This window comes from Aegilops tauschii, chromosome 7 (genome assembly GCF_002575655.3).
Source record: "Aegilops tauschii subsp. strangulata cultivar AL8/78 chromosome 7, Aet v6.0, whole genome shotgun sequence".
Taxonomy (NCBI): Eukaryota; Viridiplantae; Streptophyta; class Magnoliopsida; order Poales; family Poaceae; genus Aegilops; species Aegilops tauschii.
This window is the reverse complement of record NC_053041.3, coordinates 4,802,572-4,819,044: the sequence shown is the minus strand read 5'-3', so window position 1 is coordinate 4,819,044 and position 16,473 is coordinate 4,802,572. Positions and strand designations below refer to the sequence as shown.

General features: G+C 46.0%; 1 protein-coding gene across 1 annotated transcript; it reads left to right on the top strand.

Moving 5' to 3' along the window:
• The first annotated feature begins 414 nt into the window (after window positions 1–414).
• LOC109766154 (protein NPG1-like) lies at window positions 415–3,950 on the top strand. Its single transcript, XM_020324923.4, has 5 exons — window positions 415–576; window positions 1,360–1,561; window positions 1,712–2,904; window positions 3,001–3,148; window positions 3,222–3,950. Exons 1-5 carry the CDS (start codon window positions 415–417, stop codon window positions 3,539–3,541), a joined length of 2,025 nt encoding a protein of 674 aa, XP_020180512.1. The 3' UTR covers window positions 3,542–3,950.
• Window positions 3,951–16,473: the final 12,523 nt, after the last annotated feature.

The following is a 16,473-nucleotide window of genomic DNA, read 5'->3' as shown; positions in this document are numbered from 1 at the left end:
ACGATCACATCTTGGTCAACATATGTGGCCGTTCAAGATCAATGTGTTGACGGCGCCCACGATCCATGCATGCATTTGTATCGGTGGAGCTAGACAATCTATTTTTAGCTTTTCTCTTAGAAAAAAAAACTATCATTAGCTCGAATTTTCTGGAAAAAATTGTAAGGACTCCCTTAAATTTCTATCGGTATTCCTGATGAACTTTACACGTGGCAACAAGCAGTAGGGAGATAGCTAGAGAGAGTAGTCCCAAAAGACTAAAAATAGAAGGCAGAAAAATTAGTGGAAAAAGGTACGCATGCGAACCGTGGAAGAAGTTGCCGCCTCCGCTTCTCTCCATCGACGACGAAACCGAGCACCTCCCAGCTCGACGAAATCGGGTGCCCGTCGGTGCGATCCCTCTGCTGCATTGGCATGGCGGAGCCGGAGGACGGCGGCCAGGTCGCCCCTCCTGAGGCGGCGGCGGCGGCGACGAGCGCGGCCGCCCATTCGTCTCCCCCTGCTAAGGAGGAGCCGGCGGCAGCGGCAGAGGCAAAGCCGGCCAGCTCCGGCGAGGCGGTCTCCCTCAACTACGAGGTCCGAAATATCTGAAACTCTTTTATGAATGTTTGTTTGATAGTACAGTGCTTGTCCTATATAGTATAATGCTACTATGCTGTGAATTTGGTTGACAAGAAATTGCCATGTTTGAAGTGTTTGGTCACTGCCACCAATGTTATGTCAAATTTCGTATTGCCGGCGATGATGATGTCAATTCAATTAAGCCATGACTTTGATTGTTCTCACATGAACCGAAAATGTAAAGATGCCAACGTTGGTCGTGCGTTTTTCTCGAAAAATATTGTTTGAGAGGCTTTGTGTGGAAATTTGTTCCTTTCTTGGGGATGTCAAATGCCGAAGTGTGATTTCATGTCTGTTCCGGTTCTATTTCATTGATTGGTTTATCCAATTGTGAATTATTCGGCAAGCTTATAAGACATGTACCTTTTATGTTCTTTAAATATTTGGGTGAGTGAATTATAACACGATGGTGTCAATCAAAAGGCTTTTTATTGGGTGAGTGAATTGTGGATAATCTTAATGCCAGTATAGGTAGCAAGATTTTACTGAATAATGTGTAATCATATGGAGAAAGGGACATTTTCTTTGTCCAGATTACGAAGAAGTGATCATATTTCTATTCCCATGAACCGTGCTATTGTATCTCCATTGCGATTATTAATTTCCAAAAATGAAGTTCAAACTTAGCTTAATACATGGAGAATTCCAACCGTCATGCTTTCTCCGGTTTATTACACCAAGTTTTTTTTTTCTGCGGGTTTATTACACCAAGTTCGTTTATACATCTATCAATAACAGGAAGCGAGAGCTCTCTTGGGAAGGCTGGAATTTCAGAAAGGCAATGTAGAAGATGCACTTTGTGTGTTTGATGGAATAGACCTTCAAGCTGCCATTGAGCGCTTCCAGCCATCATCCTCGAAGAAAACAACAGAAGCTACTCTTGTTCTTGAAGCCATTTACTTGAAAGCATTGTCCCTTCAGAAGCTAGGAAAATCAATAGGTAACAAAATTGCTTTATACCGTTGTTTAAGTTTTAAAAAAAATTGCTTTAATTGTGTTTTACAAAAATAAATTATCATTTGGAAGTTGTTCTGTTTGTAGCTTATGTTTGACTTGTAACAAATTATTGAAATACCTGTTGAACATGCAGAGGCCGCTAAACAATGCAAAAGCGTCATCGATTCTGTTGAAAGTATGTTCAAGAATGGCACTCCTGACATCGAACAAAAGCTACAAGAAACTATCAATAAATCTGTGGAGCTTCTCCCAGAGGCCTGGAAAAAAGCTGGTTCTCTTCAGGAAACATTTGCTTCATACAGACGCGCTCTTCTCAGCCCGTGGAACCTCGACGAGGAATGCATCGCAAGGATTCAAAAGAGATTTGCTGCTTTCTTGTTGTATGGTTGTGTGGAGTGGAGTCCGCCCAGCTCTGGTTCACCAGCTGAAGGCACTTTTGTTCCCAAGACCAATATTGAGGAAGCTATTCTACTCCTCACAACAGTATTGAAGAAGTTTTATCAGGGAAAGACCCACTGGGATCCCTCGGTGATGGAACACTTGACCTACGCATTGTCGATTTGCAGCCGGCCTTCTCTTATTGCAGATCATCTGGAGGAGGTTCTACCTGGGACATATCCTCGGACGGAGAGATGGAACACACTAGCATTTTGCTACTATGGCGTTGGTCAGAAAGAAGTCTCTCTGAATTTCTTGAGGAAGTCCTTGAATAAGCATGAGAACCCAAAAGATACAATGGCATTGTTGTTAGCTGCCAAGATATGTAGCGAGGACTGCCGTCTTGCTTCCGAGGGTGTCGAGTATGCAAGAAGAGCGATTGCAAACACGGAATCATTAGATGTTCATCTGAAGAGCACCGGCCTCCATTTCTTGGGGAGTTGCCTGAGTAAGAAGGCCAAGATTGTTTCATCCGATCACCAAAGAGCTATGTTGCACGCAGAAACTATGAAGTCGCTTACGGAGTCGATGTCTCTTGACCGCTACAACCCAAACCTAATATTCGACATGGGAGTTCAATACGCTGAGCAGCGGAACATGAACGCCGCGCTGAGATGTGCCAAAGAGTTTGTCGACGCAACCGGTGGAGCGGTCTCGAAAGGTTGGAGGTTTCTAGCACTAGTCCTCTCCGCACAACAAAGATACTCCGAAGCAGAAGTGGCGACCAATGCCGCGTTAGACGAGACCGCAAAGTGGGATCAAGGGTCACTGCTCAGGATAAAGGCTAAGTTGAAGGTCGCTCAATCATCGCCCATGGAGGCGGTGGAGGCATACCGGGTCCTTCTTGCTCTTGTTCAGGCCCAGAAGAATTCGCCTAAAAAAGTGGAGGTTAGTTTTCTTAATCAAATGCAGCAAAAAAAGTACGATCCGTATACTATTTTTCTCTTGGCACTTTCTCCATTAGTTCACGTACTGATGCTTCAGGGAGAGGCTGGTGGAGTAACCGAGTTCGAAATCTGGCAAGGTCTTGCAAATCTGTACTCCAACCTCTCACACTGCAGGGACGCCGAGGTATGTTTGCAGAAAGCCAGAGCCCTGAAATCGTACTCCGCCGCGACACTCGAAGCCGAAGGTGAGCCGAAGGTTCATGTCACCAAACCCTCAAAAAGTTTCACCCAATTGATGTACGATTCGATGCAATGCAGGTTACATGCACGAGGTGCGCAACGAGAGCAAGGAGGCGATGGCGGCCTACGTGAACGCCTCAGCGACAGAGTTGGAGCACGTGTCGTCCAAGGTGGCCATCGGGGCGCTGCTCTCCAAGCAGGGGGGCAAGTACCTCCCGGCGGCGAGGGCCTTCCTCTCGGACGCCCTGAGGGTCGAGCCGACGAACCGGATGGCGTGGCTCAACCTGGGGAAGGTGCACAAGCTCGACGGGAGGATCGCCGATGCCGCCGACTGCTTCCAGGCGGCGGTGATGCTCGAGGAGTCGGATCCCGTGGAGAGTTTTAGGACGCTCTCATGAGATTATCACAGCATACATGAACTCCTTACTTTTTTTTACCCTCCACATTACTCCTCTACTCTCCTTGTTTATCTCTCCTGTTGTAGTTCAATGCATGTAAAGTCTTTTTTTCGGGAAATCTTCCGATCTATTCATCTTCAATCATGGCAGTACAACGAATACCAAAAATAATAAAAATTACATCCAGATCCGTAGACCACCTAGCGATGACTACAAGCACTGAAGCGAGCCGAAGGATCGCCGTCGTCATCGCCCCTCCATTGTCAGAGTCGGGCACAACTTGTTGTAGTAGACAGTCGGGAAGTCGTCGTGCTAAGGCCTCATAGGACCAGCGCACCAGAACAGCAATCGCCGCAGATGAAGAATAACATAGATCGGAAGGATCCAATCCGAAGACACACGAACGTAGACGAACACCAACGAGATCCGAGCAAATCCACCAAAGTTAGATCCGCCGGAGACACACCTCCACACGCCCACCAACGATGCTAGACGCACCACTGGAACGGGGGCTAGGCGGGGAGACCTTTATTCCTGTTGGGGAACGTAGCAGAAATTCAAAAAATTTCTACGCATCACCAAGATCAATCTATGGAGTACTCTAGCAACGAGGGGAAGGGGAGTGGATCTACATACCATTGTAGATCGCGATGCGGAAGCGTTGCAAGAACGCGGATGAGGGAGTCGTACTCGTAGTGATTCAGATCGCGGTTGATTCCGATCTGAGCACCGAAGAACGGTGCCTCCGCGTTCAACACACGTACAGCCCGGTGACGTCTCCCACGCCTTGATCCAGCAAGGAGAGAGGGAGAGGTTGGGGAAGACTCCATCCAGCAGCAGCACGATGGCGTGGTGGTGATGGAGGAGCGTGGCAATCCCGCAGGGCTTCGCCAAGCACCGCGGGAGAGGAGGAGGAGGGAGAGGGGTAGGGCTGCGCCGAAAGAGAGACGTTCTCGTGTCTCTTGGGCAGCCCAAACCTCAACTATATATAAGGGGGGAGGGGGCTGCGCCCCCTCTAGGGTTCCCACCCCAAGAGGAGGCGGCTAGCCCTAGATCCCATCCAAGGGGGGCGGCCAAGGGGAGGAGAGGGGGGGGGGCGCCACTAGGGTGGGCCTCAAGGCCCATCTGGACCTAGGGTTTGCCCCCTCCCACTCTCCCATGCGCCTTGGGCCTTGGTGGGGGGGCGCACCAGCCCACCTGGGGCTGGTCCCCTCCCACACTTGGCCCACGCAGCCTTCTGGGGCTGGTGGCCCCACTTGGTGGACCCCCGGGACCTTCCCGGTGGTCCCGGTACATTACCGATATCACCCGAAACTTTTCCGGTGACCAAAACAGGACTTCCCATATATAAATCTTTACCTCCGAACCATTCCGGAACTCCTCGTGACGTCCGGGATCTCATCCGGGACTCCGAACAATATTCGGTAACCACGTACATGCTTTCCCTATAACCCTAGCGTCATCGAACCTTAAGCGTGTAGACCCTACGGGTTCGGGAACTATGTAGACATGACCGAGATGTTCTCCGGTCAATAACCAACAGCGGGATCTGGATACCCATGTTGGCTCCCACATGTTCCACGATGATCTCATCGGATGAACCACGATGTCGGGGATTCAATCAATCCCGTATTCAATTCCCTTTGTCTATCGGTATGCTACTTGCCCGAGATTCGATCGTCGGTATCCCGATACCTTGTTCAATCTCGTTACCGGCAAGTCTCTTTACTCGTTCCGTAACTCACATCATCCCGTGATCAACTCCTTGGTCACATTGTGCACATTATGATGATGTCCTACCGAGTGGGCCCAGAGATACCTCTCCGTTTACACGGAGTGACAAATCCCAGTCTCGATTCGTGCCAACCCAACAGACACTTTCGGAGATACCTGTAGTGCACCTTTATAGCCACCCAGTTACGTTGTGACGTTTGGTACACCCAAAGCATTCCTACGGTATCCGGGAGTTGCACAATCTCATGGTCTAAGGAAATGATACTTGACATTAGAAAAGCTCTGAGCAAACGAACTACACGATCTTGTGCTAGGCTTAGGATTGGGTCTCGTCCATCACATCATTCTCCTAATGATGTGATCCCGTTATCAACGACATCCAATGTCCATGGTCAGGAAACCGTAACCATCTATTGATCAACGAGCTAGTCAACTAGAGGCCTACTAGGGACATGGTTTTGTCTATGTATCCACACATGTATCTGAGTTTCCTATCAATACAATTCTAGCATGGATAATAAACAATTATCATGAACAAGGAAGTATAATAATAACCTATTTATTATTGCCTCTAGGGCATATTTCCAATAGTCTCTCACTTGCACTAGAGTCAATAATCTAGTTCACATCACCATGTGATTAACACTGACAGGTCACATCACCATGTGACCAACACCCAAGAGTTCTGGTTTGATCATGTTATGCTTGTGAGAGAGGTTATTAGTCAACGGGTCTGAACCTTTCAGATCCGTGTGCTTTACGAATTTCTATGTCATCTTGTGGATGCTACCACGCGCTACTTGGAGCCATTTCAAATAATTTCTCTACTATACGAATCCGGTTTTCTACTCAGAGTCATCCGGATTAGTGTCAAAGTTCGCATCGACGTAACCCTTTACGACGAACTCCTTTTCACCTCCATAATCGAGAAAATTCCTTAGTCCACTAGATACTAAGGATAAGTTCGACCGCTGTCATGTGATCTATTCCCGGATCACTATTGTACCCCTTGAACAACTCATGGCAAGGCACACTTCATGTGCGGTACACAGCATAGCATACTATAGAGCCTACGTCTTAAGCATAGGGGACGACCTTCGTCCTTTCTCTCTCTTCTGTTGTGGTCAGGTCTTGAGTCTTACTCAATACTCACACCTTGTAACACAGCCAAGAACTCCTTCTTTGCTGATCTATTTTGAACTCTTTCAAAAACATGTCAAGGTGTGCGTTCTTTGAAAGTATCATCAGGCGTCTTGATCTATCTCTATAGATCTTGATGCCCAATATGTAAGCAGCTTTATCCAGGTCTTCCTTTAAAAAACTCCTTTCAACCCTTTATGCTTTCTAGAAATTCTACATCATTTCGGATCAACAATATGTCATTCACATATACTTATCAGAAATGTTGTAGTGCTCCCACTCACTTTATTGGAAATACAAGTTTCTCATAAACTTTGTATAAACCCAAAATCTTTGATCATCTCATCAAAGCGTACATTCCAACTCCGAGATGCTTACTCCAGTCCTTAGAAGGATCGCTGGAGCTAGCATACCTTTTAGCATCTTTAGGATCGACAAAACCTTTCTGATTGTATCACATACAACCTTTCCTTACGAAAAATGGTAAGGAAACTTGTTTTGACATCCATCTGCCAGATTTCATAAATGCAGCTAATGCTAACATGATTCCGACGGACTTAAGCATCGCTACGGATGAGAAAATCTCATCGTTGTCAACTCCTTGAACTTGTGGAAATACTCTTTGCCACAAGTCGAGCTTCATAGACGGTAACATTACCGTCCACGTCTGTCTTCTTCTCAAAGATCCATTTATCTCGGATTTCATGGCTTCTAACCATTTGTCGGAATATGGGCCCATCATCGCTTCTCCATAGCTCGTAGGTTCAGTATTGTCCAACAACATGATATCTCAGACAGGATCACGTACCACTCTGAAGTAGCACGCATCCTCGTCGTCCTACGAGGTTTGGTGGTGACTTGATCCGAAGTTTCATGATCACTATCATAAGCTTCCACTTCAATTGGTATAGGTGCCACAGGAACAACTTCTTGTGCCCTGCTACACACTAGTTGAAGTGACGGTTCAATAACCTTATCAAGTCTCCACCATCCTCCCACTCAATTCTTTCGAGAGAAACTTTTCCTCGAGAAAGGACCTGTTTCTAGAAGCAATTACTTTTGCTTCCAGATCTGAAATAGGAGGTATACCCAACTGTTTTTGGGTATTCTATGAAGACGCATTTATCCGCTCTGGGTTCGAGCTTATAAGCATTGCAGCCCCAAACTTTTATGAAACGACAACTTAGGTTTCTCTAAACGGTGTCGTCTCAACGGAATTGCGTGGTGCCCCTTTTAAAGTGAATGCGGTTGTCTCTAATGCCTAACCCATAAACGATAGTGGTAATTCGATAAGAGACATCATGGTATGCATCATATCCAATAGGGTGCAGCTATGATGTCCGGACACACCATCACACTATGGTGTTCCAGGCGGTATTAATTGTGAAACACTTTCCACAATGTCTTAATTGTGTGCCAAACTCGTAACTCAGATACTCATCTCTATGATCATATCACAGACATTCTATCCTCTTGTCACGACGATCTTCAACTTCACTCTGAAATTACTTGAACCTTTCAATAATTCAGACTTGTGTTTCATCAAGCAAATACACTCAGCATCTACTCAAATCATCTGTGAAGTTAGAACTTAACGATATCCACTGCATGCCTCATCACTCATTGGACTGCATACGTCAAAATGTATTACTTCCAATAAGTTGCTCTCTTGTTCCATCTTACTGAAAATGAGGACTTTCAGTCATCTTGCCCATGTGGTATGATTTGCATGTCTCAAGTGATTCAAAATCAAGTGAGTCCAAACGATCCATCTGCATGGAGTTTCTTCATGCATATATACCAATAGACATGGTTCGCATGTCTCAATCTTTTCAAAAACGAGTGAGTCCAAAGATCCATGGAGCTTCTTCATGCGTTCTATACCAATATGACTCAAATGGCAGTGCCACAAGTATGTGGAACTATCATTACTATTTTTATATCTTTTGGCACGAACATGTGTATCACTACGATCAAGATTCATTTTTAGGTGCAAGACCATTGAAGATATTATTCAAATAAACAGAGTAACCATTATTCTCCTTAAATGAATAACCGTATTGCGATAAACATAATCCAATCATGCTCAACGCAAACACCAAATCTCGATGGCAGAGGGAGCATGCGATGCTTGATCACATCAACCTTGGAAACACTTCCAACACATATCGTCATCTCACCTTTAGCTAGTCTCCGTTTATTCCGCAGCTTTTATTTCGAGTTACTAACACTTAGCAACCGAACCGGTATCTAATACCCTGGTGCTGCTAGGAGTACTAGTAAAGTACACATTCATATAATGTATATCCAATATACTTCTGTCGACCTTGCCTGCCTTCTCATCTACCAAGTATCTAGGGTAGTACTGCTTCAGTGACCGTTCCCCTCATTACAGAAGCACTTAGTCTCGGGTTTGGGTTCAACCTTGGGATTCTTCACTAGAGCAGCAAATGATTTGCTGTTTCATGAAGTATCCCTTTTGCCCTTGCCCTTCTTGAAACTAGTGGTTTTACTAACCATCAACAATTGATGCTCCTTCTTGATTTCTATTTTCGCGGTGTCAAACATCGCGAGTTGCTCAAGGATCATCATATCTATCCCTGATATGTCATAGTTCATCACGAAGCTCTAATAGCTTGGTGGCAGTGACTATGGAGAACCATCACTATCTCATCTGAAGGATTAACTCCCACTCGATTCAAGCGATTGTGGCACTCAGACAATCTGAGCACATGCTCAACGATTGAGCTTTTCTCCCTTAGTCTGCAGGCTTAAGAAACTTGTCAGAGGTCTCATACCTCTTGACGTGGGCACTAGTCTGAAATCCCAATTTCAGTCTTCGGAACATCTCATATGTTCTGCGACGTTTCAAAACCGTCTTGTCGCCACAATTCTTAAACCGTTAGCATCACACACTGAACTATCACGTAGTCATCAAAACGTGTATGTCAGATGTTTCGTAACATCTACAGACGACGCTGAGGTTCAGCACACCGAGCGGTGCATTAAGGACATAACCCTTCCGTGCAGCAATGAGGACAATCCTCAGTTTACGGACCCAGTCCGCATAATTGCTACTACCAACTTTCAACTAAATTTTCTCTAGGAACATATCTTAAACAGTAGAACTAAAGCGTATGACATAATTTGCAAAGACCTTTTGACTATGTTCATGATAATGAAGTTCATCTGATTATTGAACTCCCACTCAGATAGACATCCCTCTAGTCATCTAAGTGATACATGATCCGAGTCAAACTAGGCCGTGTCCGATCATCACGTGAGACGGACTAGTCATCATCGGTGAACATCTCCATGTTGATCGTATCTACTATACGACTCATGTTCGACCTTTCGGTCTCTTGTGTTCCGAGGCCATGTCTGTACATGCTAGGCTCGTCAAGTCAACCTAAGTGTTTCGCATGTGTTCCGAGGCCATTTCTGTACATGCTAGGCTCGACAACACCCGTTGTATTCGAACGTTAGAATCTATCACACCCGATCATCACGTGGTGCTTCGAAACAACGAACCTTCGCAACGGTGCACAGTTAGGGGGAACACTTCTCTTGAAATTTTATAAGGGATCATCTTACTTACTACCGTCGTTCTAAGCAAATAAGATGCATAACATGATAAACATCACATGCAATCAAATAGTGACATGATATGGCCAATATCATTTTGCTCCTTTGATCTCCATCTTCGGGGCACCATGATCATCTTCGTCACCGGCATGACACCATGATCTCCATCATCATGATCTCCATCATTGTGTCTTCATGAAGTTGTCACGCCAACGATTACTTCTACTTCTATGGCTAACGCGCTTAGCAATAAAGTAAAGTAATTTACATGGCGTTATTCAATGACACGCAGGTCATACAAAAAATAAAGACAACTCCTATGGCTCCTGCCGGTTGTCATACTCATCGACATGCAAGTCGTGATTCCTATTACAAGAATATGATCAATCTCATACATCACATATATCATTCATCACATCTTCTGGCCATATCACATCACACAGCACATGCTGCAAAAACAAGTTAGACGTCCTCTAATTGTTGTTGCAAGTTTTTACGTGGCTTGTATAGGTTTCTAGCAAGAACGTTTCTTACCTACGTAAAACCACAACGTGATATGCCAATTTCTATTTACCCTTCATAACGACCCTTTTCATCGAATCCATTTCGACGAAAGTGGGAGAGACAGACACCCGCTAGCCACCTTATGCAACTAGTGCATGTCAGTCGGTGGAACCTGTCTCACGTAAGCGTACGTGTAAGGTCGGTCCGGGCCGCTTCATCCCACAATGCCGCCGAAACAAGATAAGACTAGTAGCGGCAAGAAGAATTGACAACATCGACGCCCACAACTACTTTGTGTTCTACTCGTGCATAGAAACTACGCATAGACCTAGCTCTGACACCACTGATGGGGAACGTAGCAGAAATTCAAAAATTTTCTACGCATCACCAAGATCAATCTATGGAGTACTCTAGCAACGAGGGGAAGGGGAGTGGATCTACATACCATTGTAGATCGCGATGCGGAAGCATTGCAAGAACGCGGATGAGGGAGTCGTACTCGTAGCGATTCAGATCGCGGTTGATTCCGATCTGAGCACCGAAGAACGGTGCCTCCGCGTTCAACACACGTACAGCCCGGTGACGTCTCCCACGCCTTGATCCAGCAAGGAGAGAGGGAGAGGTTGGGGAAGACTCCATCCAGCAGCAGCACGGCGGCGTGGTGGTGATGGAGGAGCGTGGCAATCCCGCAGGGCTTCGCCAAGCACCGCGGGAGAGGAGGAGGAGGAGGGAGAGGGGTAGGGCTGCGCCGAAAGAGAGACGTTCTCGTGTCTCTTGGGCAGCCCAAACCTCAACTATGTATAAGGGGGGGAGGGGGCTGCGCCCCCTCTAGGGTTCCCACCCCAAGAGGAGGCGGCTAGCCCTAGATCCCATCCAAGGGGGGCGGCCAAGGGGAGGAGAGGGGGGGGGCGCCACTAGGGTGGGCCTCAAGGCCCATCTGGACCTAGGGTTTGCCCCCTCCCACTCTCCCATGCGCTTGGGCCTTGGTGGGGGGCGCACCAGCCCACCTGGGGCTGGTCCCCTCCCACACTTGGCCCACGCAGCCTTCTGGGGCTGGTGGCCCCACTTGGTGGACCCCCGGGACCCTCCCGGTGGTCCCGGTACATTACCGATATCACCCGAAACTTTTCCGGTGACCAAAACAGGACTTCCCATATATAAATCTTTACCTCCGGACCATTCCGGAACTCCTCGTGACGTCCGGGATCTCATCCGGGACTCCGAACAATATTCGGTAACCACGTACATGCTTTCCCTATAACCCTAGCGTCATCGAACCTTAAGCGTGTAGACCCTACGGGTTCGGGAACCATGCAGACATGACCGAGACGTTCTCCGGTCAATAACCAACAGCAGGATCTGGATACCCATGTTGGCTCCTACATGTTCCACGATGATCTCATCGGATGAACCACGATGTCGGGGATTCAATCAATCCCGTATTCAATTCCCTTTGTCTATCGGTATGCTACTTGCCCGAGATTCGATCGTCGGTATCCCGATACCTTGTTCAATCTCGTTACCGGCAAGTCTCTTTACTCGTTCCGTAACTCACATCATCCCGTGATCAACTCCTTGGTCACATTGTGCACATTATGATGATGTCCTACCGAGTGGGCCCAGAGATACCTCTCCGTTTACACGGAGTGAAAAATCCAAGTCTCGATTCGTGCCAACCCAACAGACACTTTCGGAGATACCTGTAGTGCACCTTTATAGCCACCCAGTTACGTTGTGACGTTTGGTACACCCAAAGCATTCCTACGGTATCCGGGAGTTGCACAATCTCATGGTCTAAGGAAATGATACTTGTCATTAGAAAAGCTCTGAGCAAACGAACTACACGATCTTATGCTAGGCTTAGGATTGGGTCTCGTCCATCACATCATTCTCCTAATGATGTGATCCCGTTATCAACGACATCCAATGTCCATGGTCAGGAAACCGTAACCATCTATTGATCAACGAGCTAGTCAACTAGAGGCCTACTAGGGACATGGTGTTGTCTATGTATCCACACATGTATCTGAGTTTCCTATCAATACAATTCTAGCATGGATAATAAACAATTATCATGAACAAGGAAGTATAATAATAACCTATTTATTATTGCCTCTAGGGCATATTTCCAACAATTCCATCTTCAGAAAGCCGCCGCTGTTTCGTCTTCCTGAGCAGAACACAAACCCTAACAAAATAGAAAGAAACGACTAAAAACGAAGCCCTCTCGCCGGCCCTTGGCAAGATCCACCGCGCCTCCATGGCCCTAGGGCCACCGAAGACGAGGCGGACCTGCGTTGGAGCCAGCGAGAGGCAGAAACCCTAGCTGCTTTTTTTAGGAGGAGGAAGAGGCGGCGGCTGTAGGAAGTCCGTAAAGCAACCAGAGAGGTTTTTGGTTCACCAGTTGGATAACAACCAAACTATGGTTGAGTTGGTTAGTACGTAGGCCACACTACCGGAGTTCAAGTCCTATCAGGCACAACATATTTTTACGTTTCCACCATAAAAACCAGATGTGTCCACATTCCACGAGAGAAAACTGCCTCCAGGAAACCCCTCCTGGAGAAAATCAGGATCGAACCCTCCCAACAAATGCGTGCGATGGTGATCCGACGGCTGGCGAGTCGTTTGGCTGTAACATTAAATTCCAAGTGTTTGTCAGATAGTTTTCTCGTAAACTTTACTAAAAAAATATAATTATATGGAGAACGACCATAGAGCGGATGAGCTCGCCTGCTCCCGCTACTTGTGCCAATGGGACAGTGACGCGTTGGTAGGTGTATTAAATGCGGTCGTACAGAGCGGGGACAGATGCCCATCATCCAGCAATTATACGCGACGGGGCCGTCTGATATGACGACGCCTTGACATCACCGGTCATATGTTCCGTTAGTGAAAACAAGCTGGTTGAACTCATCCGGAAGTATGGCAGCGATCACAAAAATAAAGCAGCAGGGCTACAAAACAAAAATCCCTTCATGTGAGATACATCCAAAACAAAACACTGGAAATTCAGACTTTTAACATTCGAACAAGTGGAAGAATTCAGGGGAAAATGCCAGAAAAGATATAAAAACATTACAAGTACAATTCATGAAAAAAAAAGAATCTGTGCACATTTATATATGTAACGACAAACAGAAAAATTCGACCGTGGCTATTTTCAGCTTTGTGTGAGTGGTATATCACGGGATTTACCCTTAACCATATCTGTGAGAGGTGGCGTGAACTGGAAGCTAAGAACATTCCTAGTCAGCTCATCAAACATGCATCTTGTATGTCCCAGGGAAAAACATTCAGTAAAATTTTAGACATGCTTCATGACTTATTTTAAAGACGGCCCCCACACCAACCCAACCACAGCACAAAAAACAACTTTGATTCACGTGTGGCCACACATATAGGGATTTTGTAGAATCAACACCTTACAAGGATCAATATTTTTTATCTATGTCAAGGAAAAAAGCAACAGGTTTGGCGAATAGCATTCGAGTGCATTGGCCTTCATACATAATATCTGTCTGGTCTAGCAAGTCAGTTAGAAGATCCCCATAATTACTAGTTGGTACATCTTGTGTGCCATCTTAATAAAAAAGTACTCCCTTCGATCCAAATTAATTGACGCACACACAGTACAACTTTAGTACAAAGTTGTACTAAGTGTACATCAATTAATACGGATCGAGGAGAGCACATACTTTTATTCCACAAAACTAGATGTGATCGACCCCAACGACCATACCAGCCAAACCCTCTAAAATGACAAACGATTTGCACACAACACAAGCATCGAAGATGGCCCTTCATTCCTCGGGCACATCATCAGCCACACAAATTCCCGTGCTCGTCGCACAAGCGGAAGACCTCGAAAGCAGCTGTTTGCCGAAAAGTGACGAGGTTTTTCTGCAGATCTCAAGGCCAGCCGCTAACACCATAAAAGATCTAGCTGAGAAAATTCACATCATCTAGATTTAGCAAAAGAATAATAAAAAACTAGCAACATGTAGCTTCGTTCTGCCCGCTGCGAGCAACGTATGTGACTACGCTCCTGCCGGCTGCCGCAGTCCGGGCAAGGGACGATTGGCCGTGCCATTGGATCCGCGCCGGCCATCTTCGCCGGTTTGGGGATCGATTGAATGAGCCGCTAGGGTTTCTCTACACACGATTTGGGGATCGACCAACGGCGCCGCAGTAAAGTGGTGGGTAGGTCGACGCCAGTCCCGCACCGGATCGTAGCGTTTTCCATGCCGTTTGCACCTACGGCCAACGTTGGTACAGTGCCGTGACTCCGTCGCTATATCATGAACGGCCGTCTACACACAGCGTACAACCGTCGGGGTTCCGTCCGGGTATGCATTAACAACCCGGCGTACGCACCCTGGAATACCGCGTCCAGCCCATATCCCGCGACGAGTGAACAACCAAAGATACCGTGAGCAGGCGTGCCGGTGAATTTTCGAATTATATGCCACAAAATGTTTTGTAGCATATAACTTATTATGCTAGTTAAATTTATGGTCAATGTTTGACCCAAAATATGATGGAACCAATAAACAAGGAACTAGAATATGTAAATTAGTCGAATCTTATAAGCCCATCGCACCATGGCTATTTTTCAGTCAAGATCTAGTCGGTTTGATGCTGCAGCTAACAAGAACAATAACTCACTCGTTGGCATTTCCACTAAACTGCTCCAAAGAAAATATGATGCCTAAAAACGAAAGTCATCTCCGTGTATTCCTTACATACGCTTCGAATGCATGTGCTACTCAGCGATATGCGGATCAGTGCCATAACCTTGTCGAATAGAGATATCTACATACCCATGATCGCGTCTGCAATGCATAAATAAATACTCCCTCCGTCCCATAATATAAGAGCGTTTTTGACACTACACTAGTGTAAAAAATGCTCTTATATTATGGGACGGAGGGAGTATATCTTTACATGAGATCCATTCAACACACAAATCCTGCCATCCAGCTGCAAGGTTGCATCGGGAATTCATAAAATAGATATTGTATATCCTTACATGAGATTCATTCAACAGTGTAGACAGATGATACCTCAACTATACAAGACTAAAAGGCGGGCCACAACTTCAATACATGTGCAATACAAAATACAGCATACTCAACAAACAGATTCTCCTGCCATCCAGCTGCAAGATTGCATCTGGAACGCACAAATAAGAAAACTCTTCCCCTTTATTAATTATTCAACTTCCCCACAAAAAACAATATGTTAATTATTGAACTGATGAGAAAATAAATGGATCACATGCACGCACACCATGCGTTTGTGGTGATTACCTTGGGTCAAGCACATCGTTGAGTAACATTTTGTTTTGCTTGGTCGCACGCACGCCATGGCAGCTACTCCCTCCGTTCCTAAATATTTATCTTTCTAAAGATTTCAACAAATGACTACATACGAAGCAAAATTAATGAATCTGCATTCTAAAATGTGTCTACGTACATCTGTATGTTGTAGTCCATTTGAATGTCTAGAAAGACAAATATTTAGGAACAGAGGGAGTAGGAAAGAGGTATATAACCTTTTACTCCCTCCGTTCCATAATATAAGAGTGCTTTTTATATTAGTATAGTGTCAAATTTGATCTTCTATTATGGAACGGAGGGAGTATGCATCAACTCATCAGGCCGAGGAAGGAGGAACCATGACACAACTCAACCGAACACGTATCATTGGCGGAAGAAACAATTAACGAATGAAAGATCTTCCTGCTTATTAATTATTCAACTGAGGAAATACACACAACACAAGCAAGCAGGGAAAGCGCGGGAACACGTACATGCAATCATGCAATCAAGCCGCCGCGTCGTCCTCGCACTCGTCGATCTCGACGGGGCTGTCAGACTCAACAAACTGATTCACGTGGAACGACTTGGAGTAGGGCGAGATGCCCCCGGAGACGGTGACGTCGACGGACTGGCAGAGCCACGAGT